Source organism: Mus pahari, chromosome 9 (assembly GCF_900095145.1).
Source record: "Mus pahari chromosome 9, PAHARI_EIJ_v1.1, whole genome shotgun sequence".
Taxonomy (NCBI): Eukaryota; Metazoa; Chordata; class Mammalia; order Rodentia; family Muridae; genus Mus; species Mus pahari.
The window spans coordinates 78,998,706-79,016,169 of record NC_034598.1 but is presented as its reverse complement, the minus strand read 5'-3'; the positions used below and the strand labels follow the sequence as shown (position 1 = coordinate 79,016,169).

The 17,464-nt window shown below is 38.5% G+C and overlaps 1 protein-coding gene across 5 annotated transcripts in view; it reads left to right on the top strand.

The window, feature by feature from the left end:
* Positions 1-17,464, top strand: part of Eea1 (early endosome antigen 1) — a 100,624-nt gene that overhangs the window by 56,600 nt on the left and 26,560 nt on the right. For all 5 annotated transcript variants that reach the window (XM_021205009.1, XM_029542222.1, XM_029542221.1 and 2 more), the window contains 5 exons: positions 4,886-5,002; positions 8,935-9,273; positions 10,470-10,619; positions 11,676-11,795; positions 16,364-16,567. In XM_021205009.1, coding sequence (XP_021060668.1) covers positions 4,886-5,002; positions 8,935-9,273; positions 10,470-10,619; positions 11,676-11,795; positions 16,364-16,567 — 930 coding nt within the window. The remainder of the gene's footprint in view (positions 1-4,885; positions 5,003-8,934; positions 9,274-10,469; positions 10,620-11,675; positions 11,796-16,363; positions 16,568-17,464) is intronic.

Genomic DNA, 17,464 nt, shown 5'->3' with positions numbered 1-17,464 from the left:
CTGTGTCTGATTCCTCCTATTTTTTCTTTATCTGTGTCTTATCAGTGGGAACTTACAAGAGTGTATAGGTTTAAGATGCATGAGATTATGAAGCTCTGTGATGCATGACACTAATTTACCATGTAGATTTCCCCCAAATGACACTTCATAACCCTAACCACACAGTCATAAATTTCCAAATAGTTTGAGGGGGCTCATAAATTTACCAAAGTAAGTTCAGTGTTGAGAGGTATTACTAATTAGACTGTAACTATAATTGGCGGCTGGAAAGATGGCTTTAGCAGTAAAGAGCGTTGGCTGCTCTTCCCGGTACCCTTCTATCCCTTCTGTTCCGGAGGGTCTGACATTGTCTTCTTAACCTCCACAGGTACTGCACATACATGGTGCACATCCATTCATTCAAGTAGCACTCCTGTACACAAAAGAGATGAGAAGATGCTGAGTCAAAGTCTGATAAGGAAAAGTGTGTTTTAGATGACTTTAACTTGAGCAAGCCCAGTCATTTATTTCTGTACTTAGTAAAGGACTCCTGTTGATTAGATCTGACTGCTGACTAATAACTTCTCAAATTAAAAAAGTACTCTGTTCACTTAAAAATGCCATTGCATGTTGACATTTCCATATAAAGGAACATGGTGACTAAATGTTAATGGAAGTAATTAATGGTGGTTTTAGAGTATGCATATTTTAAAGTGAATTTACTCTGACTTTCTTTTAGTTGAGCATTACAGAGTCATACTTGTTAATTAAGAACATTAGTAAAAGCCATGCCATGGTGGCACACACCTTCAATCCCAGCACTCAGGAGGAGAGGTAGGTGGAGAGGTTAACTTGGTCTACAGAGCAAGTTTCAAGACAGCGAGAGCTGCACAGAGAAACCCTGTCTCAAAAAACAAAAATAAAAACCCTCTGCCCCTTGATCCCCTACCCCCCAAAGAAGTATTATCAGGGTCACACTAGTGCCAATAGACAGATTTTTTTTTTTTTGGACACCACTAGGTTTCTGATACTCCACCATGTCATTTTGAGTACTGTGTTAGCTTTAAAGGTTTCTCATCTGATCTTGTAAAGTTATTAGGGGTCTGAGGCTCAATTAGGTGGCAGACTTTCAATCCCATGGGTAAAATACCGAGCCTAGGTCTTCCTCGGGTCAGCACTCCTCCCTTAGCACCCTACCTTCCATTTAACTTGTCTCATAATTGCCTCATGAGTGACTTTGTGCTGCTAAGCTTTTTGTCTGCTTGTTTTCTGTTTCTATTTTGAGACAGTGTCTCAGTCTAGCTGAAGGCTAACCTGGAGCTTCCTGTGTAGCCCTGGCTGCCTCAATCTCTCATATGACCCTCCATGCCTCAGCCCCCAAGATGGAATTAGGACAGTGAGCCACCATGCAAGCTTTTTGTGCTATTAACCTTGCCCTAATGTTTATTGTTATTATAGTGTTTTCTCAAAATTGTATGTTGTTATGTATTGAATAACTGAAAATATTTTTAAGTTTATCTAATACTGTTTCCATAGAAACATTAGTATAATTGTTTCATCTCATATACTTGTTTGTGACTTCATTTGGGTTTTTTGTTTGTTTGTTTCTACTTACTATGAATATGTAACATGTTTAATTAAAATTCAGTTCTAGTTCTCAGCTAAGTATGTTCATGAATTACATCATTTAAAACTTTACTAGAATCAAATTATTATAGATGTGGTGACTTCTTCTTAATTAGAATCAAAACAAATTAAAAGCCATTAGAGAAGCAAGAAGCAAGAAGCAAGAAGCAAGAAGTTAGAAGGTTTATCAGATGTTTTCTAATTCGGATTGGTGATAATGTAATCTGGAATACATTGTTAAATACAACTTTGGTTTATTTTCCTTGAAACTTACATACCTTATGAGCTTATTACAATTTTCTATATATTTATGAAAGTATATTTTTATTCTAAAGCATTTGAAGTGCTTAATAAGTAGTTGGAGATTTTATAGATTGAAGGTTTAAAGATTTAAAATTATTTTGAAAATGCTTCATCAAGGTAAATACTAAAGAAAGCTGCAATAAGTTTAGATGTGTTGTGGTATTTAATGGAAATGAGTTTAGAGAATCTTATTTGTATTTCAAGTAATCTTATTTGAATCTTAGTTTTAAGAGCAAAAATGTTTATACAGTATGGAATAAGGATGATTATAATCATACATAGCTATTTAAGATTATTTAAGCTATTTATGAATATTTCAATATTAAGTATGTTAGTTTAAGAGATCCCATTTGTAAGTATGTTTGGACATTTTTACTGTGTTCTCAGTGTGCACCTCGTCAGTACTGTCTTCCACCTTTCATCCACCATTTTATTATTTTTTTTTTCTGCTTTCTAATGGAGATGCTTAAATTTGAGGTAATGTGCTTTGGGACACGTGCTAGCTTTGGTAGTAACTTTATCCACCACCTTCTATTTTCCTGTGTAGTTTTGTGTGATAGGGCAATCTTAGAACTTCATAGGCATGCTCATTTTTGTTTTGTTAATCAAATGAATTCTCATCCATTTTAAAATGATTATTTCTTAATAGTAGAAATTCAAGTAATAATTATAATTCTGTAGCACTAGCAGAACGTCAAAATATTGTTTCTTAGTTATTTGTAACTTAAAGTCCTACTAAAAACCGAATATTCAGCTTAGTAACAGTATCAAGGACAATAAAATTTTGTTAGGGTCTCATATATTGTTCTAATGGGTATAAATAGCTATTAAATCTTTGAGGGGATGATCATTCCCTGGGGAGTATATTTTAAGTAAATACTAAGCAGCAGAAACAATTCTAAGTTTTAGGAATGCATCGTCAAGTCAGCGCCTGCTCTTGTAAGATTCATATTCCTTTGTGGGAATCAAAAATGTGTAACAAAGCCAGTCTTCTTTTGTGGTAGTTAGCTCTTTATTGCTGTAAAAGTGGCCAGGGGGAAACAATTTCAAAGCATGAAAGATTCATTTTGGCTTCTGGCCTTAGTCCAGGTTTATCTGGGTTCTTTCCTTTAGAATGTCATGGCAGCCAGGAACTGTGGCCAAGGTTGGTAACTTCTGGTAGCCAGGAAGCACATAGCAGGGACCGGGATCAAGATGCCCCTGGTGACCACTTCCTCTCACTGTCCCTCACCACAAACATTTCATCACCTCCTACTGACAGGATCAAATCACAATTAATGGCAGAGCCCTCACGATCCAGTCCTCGACCTCTCAATGATTGGATCAGCTGAATCAAGGCTTAAGCACATGAGCCTTTTGAGATGTTTCTATAATCAAACCGTATCACGGCAGGAAGTGAAGTGACAGTAAGTTCTATGAAGAAGGAAGAAAAAAGTAGGGTGTGTGTTGTGGTGGAGCCAGGAATAATGTAGGGCAATTTTGCTAGCATGGCTGAGGAAGATCTCGTGGATGTGAGTGAGGAGACTATTGTAAGTGGGAGTCACCATGAAGCTCTGGGAAGAGATTATACCAATCGCTGAACTGCAAGCCATAGATGAACTTGAGTAGGTGGCAGGGAAATTTACGACAGAAAGAGAAAAACATTGGAGGGTCAACTACTATCTGAAGAGAAAATATATTTTATATCCCTTAATTTTTTCTTTAATCATTATTTTTCCTCAAATTAGAACAATATTTTATCATCTTAAAAGCTAGGAATGATGATTGGTAATGTGCAGCAGAGAAAGGGAAGGTCATATAACCACTCTTTCCTGTGTCTCCTACATCTAATGTCTTAATTTCGGGCATACTCTTGCCACATCTCTTGTCATCATGACCAGACTTAAACTTTCAAGTGCTCACATTAATCTAAACCTTCAGTCATTAATGTGCTAAATTGATTTCTGAAATTTAAACCATTGTTTTTCTAAAAGGATGAAGACACTACACCTCAGAAAGTACCTCAGAACCTAAGGTCTGTGTAGTCCGGGTTCCTGAGAGAGCAGTGTCTGAGCAGTGGCCTTGGGTCACTGCAAACCAGGTCCTCCAAGGTCTCTTCTGTACGATTCAGGGACTGATTTGTAATGCGTATGGATAAAGGGTTGGGTGCTAAGAGCAGAATTCTCAGTGTATGAATGGCCATGCTGTAAAGTTTATTCAACATAAAGAATGTGTGCAACGGAAGTGACTAACTTCCAGTATGTAAAAAGTAGAGCCAGCAAGAAATATTAGAAATACAAAGTTCATTTGTTAATATCATTTGTAGTAGCTTTCTAATGTTTGAGTTTCTGTGTATTAGAGGTATGGCTTTTTAAGATACTTGCCCACCTGGTTTTCCCTTTCATTAGTTTTAAGCAATCAAACTATCTAAACAATAAACATTAATTTATTGTTATTAAAATGTTTAAATTCACTACCATGTTTCTATTCAACTGTTAATGCTTGACCATAAAGTAGCCTTGGTTAATGAAACTACATGGGACCTTAGCTTGGTAAATTGTTTTGATAAATATATTCTCATTATTTATCAGAAAGGTGGTTCACCCAAATCAAACCAGATTGCATATTTGAATATGCTGTGGAAGGTTGAAGAATCTCTAGATATAACTTGGTTTTCCTGTTTGGATTCAGGAGGCTCAAAGTATAGATTTAAAACTATGAAATTAAAAATTTGATGTTAGCTCAGACAGATGAAGATGCTAGCATTTCGGCTGACATATAATTTAACAAATGAATCATGCATCTTGGGTGTATTTTAAAAATTAATTTTAAGCAAAAAAAATTTTAGGTGGGAGTATTACTGCTATCAGAATAAAGATCAGGTTGTAAAGTGTCAGGTGTCACTTCAATTTAACTGCCCCAGCAGCAGAAGCCATCATTTCTTCAAATCTTTGTGTGCGTTCATTTCATTTGCTTTAATTTTTACTTTATTTTTCAGGCTACAATAAACCAGCTAAGGAGTGAACTTGCCAAAGGCCCCCAAGAAGTTGCAGTATATGTGCAGGAAATACAAAAACTTAAAGGTTCAATTAATGAATTAACACAAAAAACCCAGGTAAGAATTTTAAAGCTCCATAGAGTGGTGAATGGATTTTGATTATTAAATTTAATCATTAAAAATTAATTTAATTTATACAGTAAGACAACTCACCCTTCCTTCCTCATTCCTCCCTCCCTCACCCTTTTATGTATGTATGTATGTACTTAATGTTAAGTATGTCCACATGGGGCACAAAACAGTTTCTAAGAATTCTTCATGTAGCAAAACTATGTCTTAAACCCAAAGAACAGCCCTCCCTACTGACCCTTCCCTGAACTCCAGCTGACCACCATGTTCTTTTGTGTTTCAGATACTTTTAAACACCCAAGTCCTTTAGATAAGTGGAGTCATAAAGTATTTGTGGTTTTGTAACTGACATTATTTAACATAAAATCCTGAAAGATTCATCTGAGTCCCTTACATCAGCATTCTGTCTTTATAGTTGTATGACACAGCATTTTAAGCTTGAGATCTATTATACACACATCTGTCAATAAATACTTGGGTTGCTGTCTTCTTTCTGATTATTATGAATAACACTGCTTAGAACTTGTGTGTATGTATATCTTTGAGACCCTGTTTTTAGTTCTTTTGGCTCTATCCAAGAATCAGGTTGCTGGGTTGTATTGTAATTCTATTATGTATCTATACTTACATATACACATTTATAAGATTTATTATCTAAAAACCTTACAAATAAATAAAAACATCACAAACAAAAATTATCCAGATCCAAAGTTTATACAACTCAGTGAACTACTATACAGCTAGACATTCAGACTGGATGCTGTGAGCTTCATATTAAATTTTACACATTCATTATCAAGTGTATCTTGTGTGCTTATCCACTACCAAAAAAATTCATTACAGAATAGCTGGGAATAAAGGTGTGTGCTGCCACCTCAGCTTGATAGAGCTTGGTTAATATTTTAGGACAAGTGAGTTTTAAATAGTCACTGTTTTCATGTACTTTTGACCTCTGAAGAGTCGGGACATCTGGAAGATGTAGAGAAGGGTGAATCACTCAGGGACTTTATAAGTAAGCCCACGGGCAAGAAGAGTCACAAAATAGCCTTAACTTGATACCACATTTACAACTTATATGCCTGCCATGCAGCTGCTCAGTATCTGTGAGCATAGGTTATACTATGAAATTTCAGTAGCTTACAATCTTTAAAAATGATTTTTATAGATCAATAAGCAGATTTAATTTAGGTAATGAATTGAAAATGTGAATTTTCAAAATAGTTCTAAATGTGATATTATATAAGGATCATTACTAATTAATAAGACACATGTTATTAGAAGATTGTCCTATATGCTGTTTAATCATAAGGGTAATTTCTCCTCTAGTCTTTTGTCTGCTTTTTTGGAATGTTTTTATTGCTTGGTTAAAGCACATACTGTTGACTGACTGTTATAAGTTTCTGTTCATCCTTTTCTGAGTTTGCTGTTCATCCTTGTCATAGTTAGGGTTTCTACTGCTGTGATGAAACACCATGCACAAAAAGCAAGTTGGGGAGAAAAGGGTTGTTTTGACTTATACTTCCCTGTCATAGTCCATCACTGGAGGAAGCCATGGCAGGAACTCACACAGGGCAGGAACCTGGAGGCAGGAGCTGATGAGGCCATAGAAGGATGCTGCTGACAAGCTCGCTTCCTGTGTTTTGCTCAGCCTGCTTTCTTTCAGACCTCAGGACCACCAGCCCAAGGATGCCACCACCCACCTTGGGCAGGGCCTTCCTCATCAATCACTAAATAAGAAAATGCATTACAGGTGTGCCCTCAGCTCAGTGTTCTGGAGGCATTTTCTTAATCGAAGCTCCCTGCTCTTAGATGTCTGTAGTGTGTGTAAAGTTGACAGAGCTGTCTAGTGGAGCTCTTTTCCTTCTCTATACACTTACTTTCCTAGATGCTGCTTTCTTGTGTGTAATTTTCCTGATAATCACTTTAACTTACTTTTTCTCTCGGGCACATGTTCAAGCATCTTCACTGTGTGCTGGCGTCTAGGCATTTCTCTGCCATTCCCACTGAGGTTTCAAGGCTTGCTGTTATCCTACCTGTATTTGTTTCCTCATGTCTTTTCACACACATGCATACTTCCTTAATTCTTACAACAACTTCAAACTGTGATCTTCTTAACTGTCAGCTTTACATGATTTAACTTATTTTCTTTTTAAGTTATTATTTAGCAATCCCCAATTGATACATGTACAACACTTAACCCCTACACGTAGGCTCAGGGAACATCATAAAGGAATGGCAGAAAGATTGTAAGAGCCTGTGGATGAGGACACCTACAAGGTAGTGTCTTCTATATATTACAGTGACTGCACCCATGAAATCTTAACAGTATAGTCACCTAAAGATGTGCATAATGACGTTACCAGTCGACAGCCATCACAGGCAGGGAAATCTCACAAGACCACACTGCCAGTAGAAGAGGTACAACCAGTAATGCCTTCTGAGAGAGGAAAATCAACCTCCAGAGGCCAGCCGTCTGATAGGCTGCCCAATCCCATGTGGTCAGCCCTAAAACACATGTGCTTCCAAACACTAACTGCACTCAGCAGGGTGTGTGTGTGTGTGTGTGTGTGTGTGTGTGTGTGTGTGTGTGTGAAAAACAAAGAAAAGGTCATGAATTTGAAAGTTAGTTGGGGACCACACAGAAGGAGTTGGGGTGTGGGATAGAAACAAATGATGTAAATACTCATGTGTTAAATACTCAAAAGTTGTAAAAACAAAAATTGCTATCTTCCCTTCTCTTTCTCTTCCTTTCCCTTCCCATGGCAACTGACTTGGCTTCCTGCATGCTAAAAAGTGATATGACCACAAGAGATGGCATCTTAGCCCTTTTGAATCTGTTTCTGTTTATGAGTTACTTTATCTGTTTTAGAAAGGCTATTTTAAACATATCTGTCTTCCTTATACAATATCTGTTTAAGATTTGGAAGGTCTGATGGTCCTATGTCTATACCATCTCTCCTTGTGCGGTGAATAAGTAATGTCCACTGACAGATCAGGTCTTATCTGTAGTTTCTTCTTAGCTTGTGTGCTTTCTTAGGGAACTTAAAATTTTGTTTGTATTTTATGTGATTTTAAAATATTTAGTGTCAGTTGTAACAACAGTATTGAGATTAGCATTGGAATTCTGATTGACTGATCCAGATCTGATTGGTTGATGGTATTTTTTTGTTTGGTTGGTTGGTTTTTCGAGACAGGGTTTCTCTGTGTAGCCCTGGCTGTCCTGGAACTCACTCTGTAGACCAGGCTGTCCTGGAACTCAGAAATCTGCCTCCTGAGTGCTGGGATTAAAGGCTTGTGCCACCATGCCCGGCTTGATGGTATTATTTTTATTTATTTATTTAATTTTTTGCTAGAGTAAAATAAAATTATGAAGTAGCTAAACATTATTTTTAGAGCATTTCTTTATATACCCAGAAAGAAATTTGAGTTCATTTCAGATTGTAACACTGAAAAAAAATAGTCTTTATACAGAAGGGAATTAAAGGATGCAGACTGTAGGATCAGACAGTAGAGAGGCAGGTGACACTGCTGTGCTCAGCAGTGTCAGTGCAGTGTCAGTGTGGCAGCTGGAAAGCCCAAGGCTTTCTACAGAATGGTAGTGTTCAGAATCATTTTTTTTGAAACCCTAACTGTACTCAGCAGGTTGTATTTGTGTGTACGTGTGTGTGTATGTGTGTGTGTGTGTGTGTGTGTGTGTGTGTGTGTAGGTTATGGCAATATTTTCTTGGTAATTTTTATTTTTTATCAGGATAGTTTAATCATGATGACCAGTAATAAAATTACAAATTGGTATGCCATAATTCTCCCTAAAGTATTTCTTACAGTTTTATACATGGTAATATTGATTGCTCGAAAGATAGTTTGAGACACTGGAATAATTAAAAAGTATTAAAATATAAAGTTTAAACTTGATATTTCAGAACTTGACTGAAAAATTGCAGAAGAAAGTCCTAGACTACGCCCACTTAGAGGAGAAGCACAATGAAGAGTCAGCGAGTAGGAAGACTCTCCAGGCAGCCCTCCACCAGCGGGACCTGGATTGCCAGCAGCTTCAGGCAAGGCTAACTGCAACTGAAAGCTCACTCCAGAGGGCCCAAGGAGAACTCAGTGAAAAGGCAGAGGCTGCTCAGAAGCTCAAAGAAGAACTTCGGGAAGTAGAGAGCAAGCACCAGCATCTTAAAGTGGAGTTCAAGCAGCTGCAGCAGCAGCGGGAGGAGAAGGAGCAGCATGGGCTCCAGCTGCAGGGCGAAGTCAGTCAGGTGAGAACTGCGGGCGCCTTCATACAGGCCACTATAGGGGTCCGATTGATAGTTAACAGAGAGTGCCCGTACAGGGTGCATAGGAGGTTGGGGGCACCTTCATACAGGCCACTATCGGGGTCCGATTGATAGTTAACAGAAAGCGCCCGTACAGGGTGCATAGGAGGTTGGGGGCACCTTCATACAGGCCACTACCGGGGTCCGATTGATAGTTAACAGAAAGTGCCGGTACAGGGTGCATAGGAGGTTGGGGGCACCTTCATACAGGCCACTATCGGGGTCCGATGGATAGTTAACAGAGAGTGCCGGTACAGGGTGCATAGGAGGTCGGAGCAGTTAATTCAAGTTGTTGTCCATTCTTTAGTTCAGTTTGGGGGCTGGAGACTAGGCTTGGTCATTAAGAACACTGGCTGCTCTTCCAGAGGACCTTGTTGGATTCCCAGCATCCACCTGACAACTCACTGTAACACCAGTTTTAAGAGATCTGTTACCCTCTTCTTGCCTCCTGGGCACCAGGCACACACATGGTGCACAGATACACATGCAAGCAAAATAACTGTAGGAATGAAATAAAACTTCAAATAATAATGTTTAAAAATATAATTAAAAAACTTAAGTCAAGTCTGGTAGTTCTTAACTATGGAAAACTAATAAATATCATCATGGGAAGTTCAAAGGAATGTGCCTAAATTTGCCTTGAATGTTATAATTTTTAAGTTTTATTTTATAACTTAAATACCTCACCTTGGTCTCCTGTATTTAAAAAAAATGTATTATTATTCATATATGAGTATTTTGCTGGCACATGCGTGCCTGATACCTGCAGGGTCCAGAAGAGGGGGTCAAATACAGTAAAACCGGAGTTACAGATGGTTGTCAGCTGCCGTGTGGGTGCTGGGAATCAAACCCACATTCTTTGGGAGAGCAGACAGTGCTCTTAAACTGCTCAGTTACTGCCGCTCCAACCCAAGTCTTCTGTGTTTTTAAGGGAAAAATAAAATAGGTACAAAATATGCACTGCTTGATCATTATTATATGTGATTTATTGTTATTTATGTGGTGAGAATTCAGTTGTAGTTTTAGTTATTCTGTAGAATAAGGTGTGAAGGGACGTACAGTGGAAAGATGGCGTACGTTTAGTAAGGTAGGTGGTGCTGTGTGTGTATACACTTACATATATGTGCACACTTCCACAGTTACATAGCAAGCTTCTGGAGACCGAGCGCCAACTAGGGGAAGCTCATGGCAGGCTGAAGGAACAGAGGCAGCTTTCCAGTGAGAAGCTGATGGATAAGGAGCAGCAGGTGGCTGATCTCCAGCTCAAGCTCTCTCGTCTGGAGGAGCAGGTAAGCTAGCATCTGAAACCGAGCTGATATTAGCGGATGTCGTCAGATGTGAAGTACCTTAAACATGGTGACATTCGTCTTTACATCAGGAACTTTAATTGTAATTGTTCACATTGCTGCAGCATTTATTTCTTCCTGCCTAGAAGATCCTACTTACTCACTACATTTTTAAGTTACACATTTTACTGTTACTGTATTCCTCAAAGTTCTCCATGGAAATGCCCAAACTGCATTTTAGCTTTCATAAGGAAGCCTCCTTGGGCTGCGTCTCAGGCTGCTGTGCTCTTCTTACTAAGGAAGAGCCACCTCCTCATGAGAGTAGCAGATACCTGGTATGGGTCATTAGCATCAGGTAAATAGGACTTGAGGATTTTATTTTTAATAGTTAACCATTTGGAGTCTGTAATATAGCTCAGTGATACAGGTTGCCTAGCATGTATCAGGCCCTAAGTTCAACTCCTAACATCACAGAAGAAATGCCTCCAAATGATCTGTTTGAATGTTACCCCAGAAACATTTGTAGTTGCTCAAATGGCACCCTTATGTGGTTAAAGTAAATGCTGTGATTGAGTTATGACCTTTATTGAATTGGACAAATACTCAGTTTAAAATTTAATTCAGCAATAGATTTATCTTTAGAAATAATGTCTTAAATGTGGTAACAGATTGGTTTCCTTCCTAGTATACCATAAATGCAACCATTAAAAAGTAAAAGAAATGCAGATACTGTGGTTTAGGTTATTTTTACACATAAATTGTATATTAATTACTTTAGCATAGTGGTATTCAAAAATTCAATGGTGAACTAATGCCAGTCTGAAGAAAGATTTATTTTCTTCTTAGGATGAGATATAGTGGGTAGAGAATGACTTCTTAATCATGACATAATTCTATAATGAAAATTGAGAAACTGCTTTAAAGCTGATTTTTCCATATGGCTTGAATTTATTTTTTCTTTTCCAGTTTGAGAATTGACATAATTCCAGATACTGATGCTTAATATGAGCACATTATGTCTTAAGTTCTCACTCAGCTAACAGTCTACATTTTTTTAAGTTGAAGGAAAAGGTAACAAATTCCACTGAATTGCAACATCAGTTGGAAAAATCAAAGCAACAGCATCAAGAACAGCAAGCTCTACAGCAAAGCACTACAGCCAAACTCCGAGAAGCTCAGGTAAGTGTATTCTAGGCAGGAGTGGAACAGAGTCTTTATTTTTTTGTAGTGATAGAACTACATAAGGCAAAATACTTGATGATGAATACTTTTTATATTAAGTGATAGTTGGAACATACTTTTTTATTTCTATAAGTAAAAATTAAAGTACTATAAAATTGTAAACACATTTGTTTTATATGCAATTCATAAAGTATTCAGGTATATTACATTTATTAGATAACATTATTTATTATATTGCCTAATTAGATCTAAAGATGGGAAATGGGTAAAGTGTTGTCTGTTCGAGCATGAAGCAGCCCCTGAAGCTTGAGTTCATACCCTGCGACCCACGTGAACAGCTATGTGTGGTAGCATGCAGTTCACCTGTAAGCTCAGGGCTGAAGAGGTGGAGGGCTTGCTGGCCTAGCTAATCACTGCTCAGGAGAGACTGTGTCTCAAAGAGAAAGTGGTGAAGCCATGGAGGAAGACAGCCAGTGTTGATTTCTGGGCTCCACATGCATGTGCACACACATGTACATATACACTCACGCACACAGAGTTTTGTAGTTCTACAATGTAATGTAGCATGTGTTGATTATACCTTTTACTTCTTAGTATTACCTGAACACTGGAACTATAGGTAAAGAAAATATAATTGATTGTATTAAATTAGTACAGATTCTATTATTACATGGCTTAGAAGGTTAAAGAAGTTTAGTTTTGTTTTGTGAGAGAGGATCCAGGTTTGAAATAAATTTGCCTTTCATATTTGTTTATTCCTTCTTTCTTTCATTTATTGGATATTACTGAGCACTGGATGCCAGGCATTGCTCAGTACTGAACATAAAGAGGCACAGTGCCTACCCGCTAGGGAAGCAATCTAGTGGTGTGTTTATAGGGATACTTGTGGTGTCTGTGGGGACAGTGAGGCATTTCTGCAGGAAGTAATCTTTCCTTTTTGAGTTTGATGAATGAATGACACAAGAGTCAGACAAAGAGAGAGACAGAATCCTGGATTCATGTATCCCTTCTGTGTTTTATCAGTGAACAGTATTTCCTCTGTCTTTCTCAGCCAGGGAACTGATTCTGTGTCTATCTATGGCTGTGCATAAAACATACAAAGTGCCTGCTGCTGTGGGTGCTCGCTGATGGAGCAAACAGTGCCCATGGTAAACAAGCAGGACGCACGGCTATCTGAGTGTCGTAGTCACATACAAAAGGAGGGCCAGGGTGGGAGGTATGCACGGTGCTGTGTGAGGCTTACAGTGCTAGCCAGGGTTGCTCAGTGTCTTAGTTGGGAATTCTATTGCTGCAACAAAACTTCATGACTAGAAAACAAGTTGGGGAGGAAAGGGAAGGATGGCTAAGGGCCTGGGCACAAGATAAAATTGCTAGAATAAACACACAGATCTCCATAGAGTGTCTGAGTTCCACTCGCCAGCAAACACACAGAATCATCATCTCAGTGGTTTTTGTTGAAATGAGGTCCTCACTCTAACATTCTCAGTGACTGCTTGAAGCTTCAGCATTCTTCCCAGCTCCAAATCCCTGCCTGGCTGATCCTGACCTATTATTTACCTACACTTACATCCTGATATGTGAGATGTTGTTCTTAAGTGACCTACCTTGACTTTGTTTTCTTTTTCCTATTGCACTGTGTCTGCCTGTGCCCATATTTGCCTCCTCTGTCTGAATGTGACCCTAACCCTTCCATCTGTCCTTCGAGCTTCAGTGGATAAGTCCACATATACTCCCCACTGTGGAGGTACCATAGCGTCTTATCATCTGATTCCTTTAGTCACTTCTCTTCCAGCATTTTTAAATAAGTGTCATGAACAAGAAACCTATTCATCTCTCTTTATTTCTCAAAAATTCTTCCTAAACCAAATTTCCCTCTAGTTTCTCCCCACTTTTCATATAATTCACATTTAAGTTATAAAAATAATTTATATTTCTTTTCCTAGCTCAAGAAACCTGAGATACTTGTTAGATTTGCAACATGGAGGTCTAGGGCCTTGGTAAGAACAATTTGGCAGAGATGAACACCTGATAGGGTTTTGGAGGAGGGGGGTTAAACTAGATTGTATAACTGTAGGCTACCCTGGGATTTTACTGTTAATAGTAGGAAAGAAATGAAAATGAAAAATGAAAACTTTTGGTTTCAACAGCTAAGAGGGTTTTCTTACACAGTGTCTCAGAATTAATTCTATAGGTGTAGTCACAGCTGGAAATAACGGCCTTTTCAACAAAACCCACTGAGATGATGATTCTGTGTGTTTACTGGCGAGTGGAACTCAGACACTCTATGGAGATCTGCTTTTAGTCTAGCAATGTTCAGAAGTATGGGAGGAAAGGAACAGATTGCAGTACTGATCTGGAGTTGGTATTTTGTGGGATGGTTGTCTGGGGTATTTTGAGGTGACAGGAAATGAAGGATGTGGCTACAAGAATAGTTTGAGGTTTAGAAAGAAAAGCTAGGCTAACATGAATCAGCTGGAAGGAAGCTGATGTGAAAGGCATTGAAGATGAGGTCATGCAATCAGCAGATAGGAAGTTGTGGTCACTGAGTAAGACAGTCATACTTTTTAGTTTTCATGATTTCAGACTGTTGCAAAATCCTTGTGTGATTGCAGTCTAGAATGAGTTCTGGTGAGAAATTAAGGTAATATGAATGTTGAAAGTGCACTGTTAATTCTGTCTGTGCTTTATATTTTGTGGGAAGTTTGCAGAACTGAGATTAAGACAACGACTAAATCATCAGGTCCTCCTTGAGTGAATTCAGGGATTGACAGGTGGAGTAAACTGTGGAGGGTAGTGTGCTGTAGATAGCCCTGAGGCTAGTTATATATGACAGTAATTCCATTCTCCTGTGAGGGGTTGCAGACAAGGGATGAGTTAGTACTCAGGTGATTTCCTATAAACCTTCTCACCTTAATTTATAAGTAAAGGCTAGAGCTAGTGACTGGGTAGAGAAAGAGGGGAAGGTGGAGCTGAAGGTTTTGGGAGAAAAGGAAAGAAAGGGGAATGACGGAGGAGGAGGAAGAAGGAAAGTGGCACCTGGCAGAAGCACCTGGCCTGGAGAAACCACAAGTTTTAAGGGGTCTCTTAAATGGGGAAAATGTTAGTGTAGTGGTAGATCTGCCCAATCTGTGTGCACAGCATGTGTTCATATTAATAAAGTTGTGTTTTCATTGCTTGGGCTTATTTGGATTGGAGATTTACTGAAACAGTAGTATAAGAAACTACTTCCAAACAGCACAGGGTTATCTACGAGGATGATGGCAGTGACAAAAGCAGGGGTAGGTGGCCTCCTCAGCTTGCCTACAGGACCAGCCTGACAGGCCGGCTAGAGAGGGAGATGGGTAAACAGGATCCTTGAAGGGAAAACCTGATTTCAATGGAGAATGAAAACAGTGATTTCTGCAGAAAGCTTTGCCCTGGAACTTGGATTCCAGAAGAGTAGTCAAAGGTGGTGAGAGGGGTTCTTGGTGGCAGGAGCAAAAGCTGAGAGCAAGTAGGTGATGCCATTCTTCATTACTGAAGCTTAGAGAAATGAGAAGCACACTTGATAGTGATCAACTTTTAAATCATTCAAGATGCTGGTGCCTACGTGTCGCTAACACTGCATGGCCTACGTGTAAAGCTGGGGCTGTATTCTGGGTAGAAAGTAGATGTCACAGATGTCATCTATTGCCAGACACTCTGTGATACTGAGGAAGAAGAGGGCTTTGCTGATTTAGGAGTCCTACTGGGCATAGAAGTGAGCTTGTATATATGTGTGTGAGAGTGCAGTGATGCGGGGGTGGGCGGGGGAGGGCCAGTGTGAGACAGGGTCTCTGTGAACTCACTCTGTAGACCAGGCTGGCCTGGAACTCAGGGATCCGCCTGCCTCTGTGTCCTAAGTGCTGGGACCAAAGGTGCGTGCCACCACACCCAGCTGCACTGGTTGTTTTCATTCAGTGTTTATTTCAGAGCATCAGTGTCATGTGTCTTGGATATATACCAGTGAAGAAGAAAGATAATGTATTCATCTTCTGTACCATATGTTGTAGTGGGAGGTAAATAAACATGAGAGAAATAAGCTCTACTGTGCTGAGCTAAGTGCAGTGCAGTAGAGAAACCAGCATATAGACTGTTGTAAAAGGCTACAGGAAATGTATGGTCAGGACAGCTTGACCTAGAAGGTGACACTTGAGGAAACATTTGGAGAGGAGAGAGGGAATCATTTGGATGTTAGGAAACATTTAAGGCAGTGGTCACTAGTACAAAGGCTCTAAGGTAGGAGAGAGCCAGGGTTGTCACTGAGTGAGTCCCATGTGTCTGAAATGGGCCAGCAGTGTAGGGAATAAGGTCAGAGATTCAGGGAAAGGTGGTGTAAACAGTTTCGCTAAATTCATGCTTATAAATAATGTAGACTTATATTATTAAATACATGGTTTTAATTAATTTGCTACAAGAAAATGTAATTGTTTTTAAGATGTAGGACTAATACTTTGAACAATTAAATTTACTATTAGTCATTTTGTGTTTAAGGAATAACTTTTTAAATTTTCCATTCTTAAAATAGTAATTTTAATTCTTTATAGAATGATTTGGAACAAGTGTTACGTCAGATTGGAGATAAGGACCAAAAGATCCAGAACCTTGAAGCCTTACTACAGAAGAGTAAAGAAAGTATTTCCTTACTAGAAAAGGAAAGGGAAGATCTTTATGCAAAAATCCAAGCTGGTGAAGGAGAGACTGCTGTTCTTAACCAGTTGCAAGAGAAAAACCATGCACTGCAGCAGCAAGTATGCTTGTAAACTGTTAGAGTTCTAACTTTAGTCCCTGGGGGTCATATCAACTGTTTTGTCAAAGAAATTCATGTCCTGACCTTTCTTACTTGTTTTAAAATGTTAGTTCTTATATCATATATTTATCACCAACGTAGGTCACTATGTATTGAAGGCCTGTACAATACTTTGATAAAAGATGTGTGCAGTTCATGTCCTAGGATGTTTAAAAAAAGAAATGAGTGACAAATTAATAAGTTAAATGTTAGAATCAAATGTTTGCTATTACTTAGTATTGTATAATATTTAAAAAGTAATGGTTATTTATATTTTGATAATGTATTTGTCTTTGGATAATATAAAGCTTCCTAATAGTTTTAATAAATCGTTACTCCAAAATATATGAACAGTTTAATAGAAATATACAAAAATCTTAACTGAGGCTGGGTGCAGTGATACACATATTTAGTCCTAGCACTTGGGAGGCAGAGGCAGGCAGATCTTTGTGAGTTCAAGACGAGGCTGGTCTACATATCAAGTTTCATGCCAGTTAGGGCTACCTAGTGATATTTTATTAAAAATAGGTAAATAAATAACTGAAAATACTTTATAGCTGCTGTTTTGGAAAAAATAAGTAATAGTAGGTCATACTACTGTGCTAATTGGGGAGTTAGAGTGTAACATGAATTCCTGCCACATGTCCTGTTTAATTGTTTTCTTAGTTTCCATTTTGTTTTAAGACTGTGATCTCACATGCAAACTCAGCTGACGAGGCCGCATCAGACAAGTACTTTACAATACCTCTTAGTAATTATGGGTGTGAAGGACAAACCATAATAATGTGACTAGAAGTGGGCATGAACTATATATTCTCTATGGGCAGAACACCCATATAGAACTGCTAAAGATAAAATG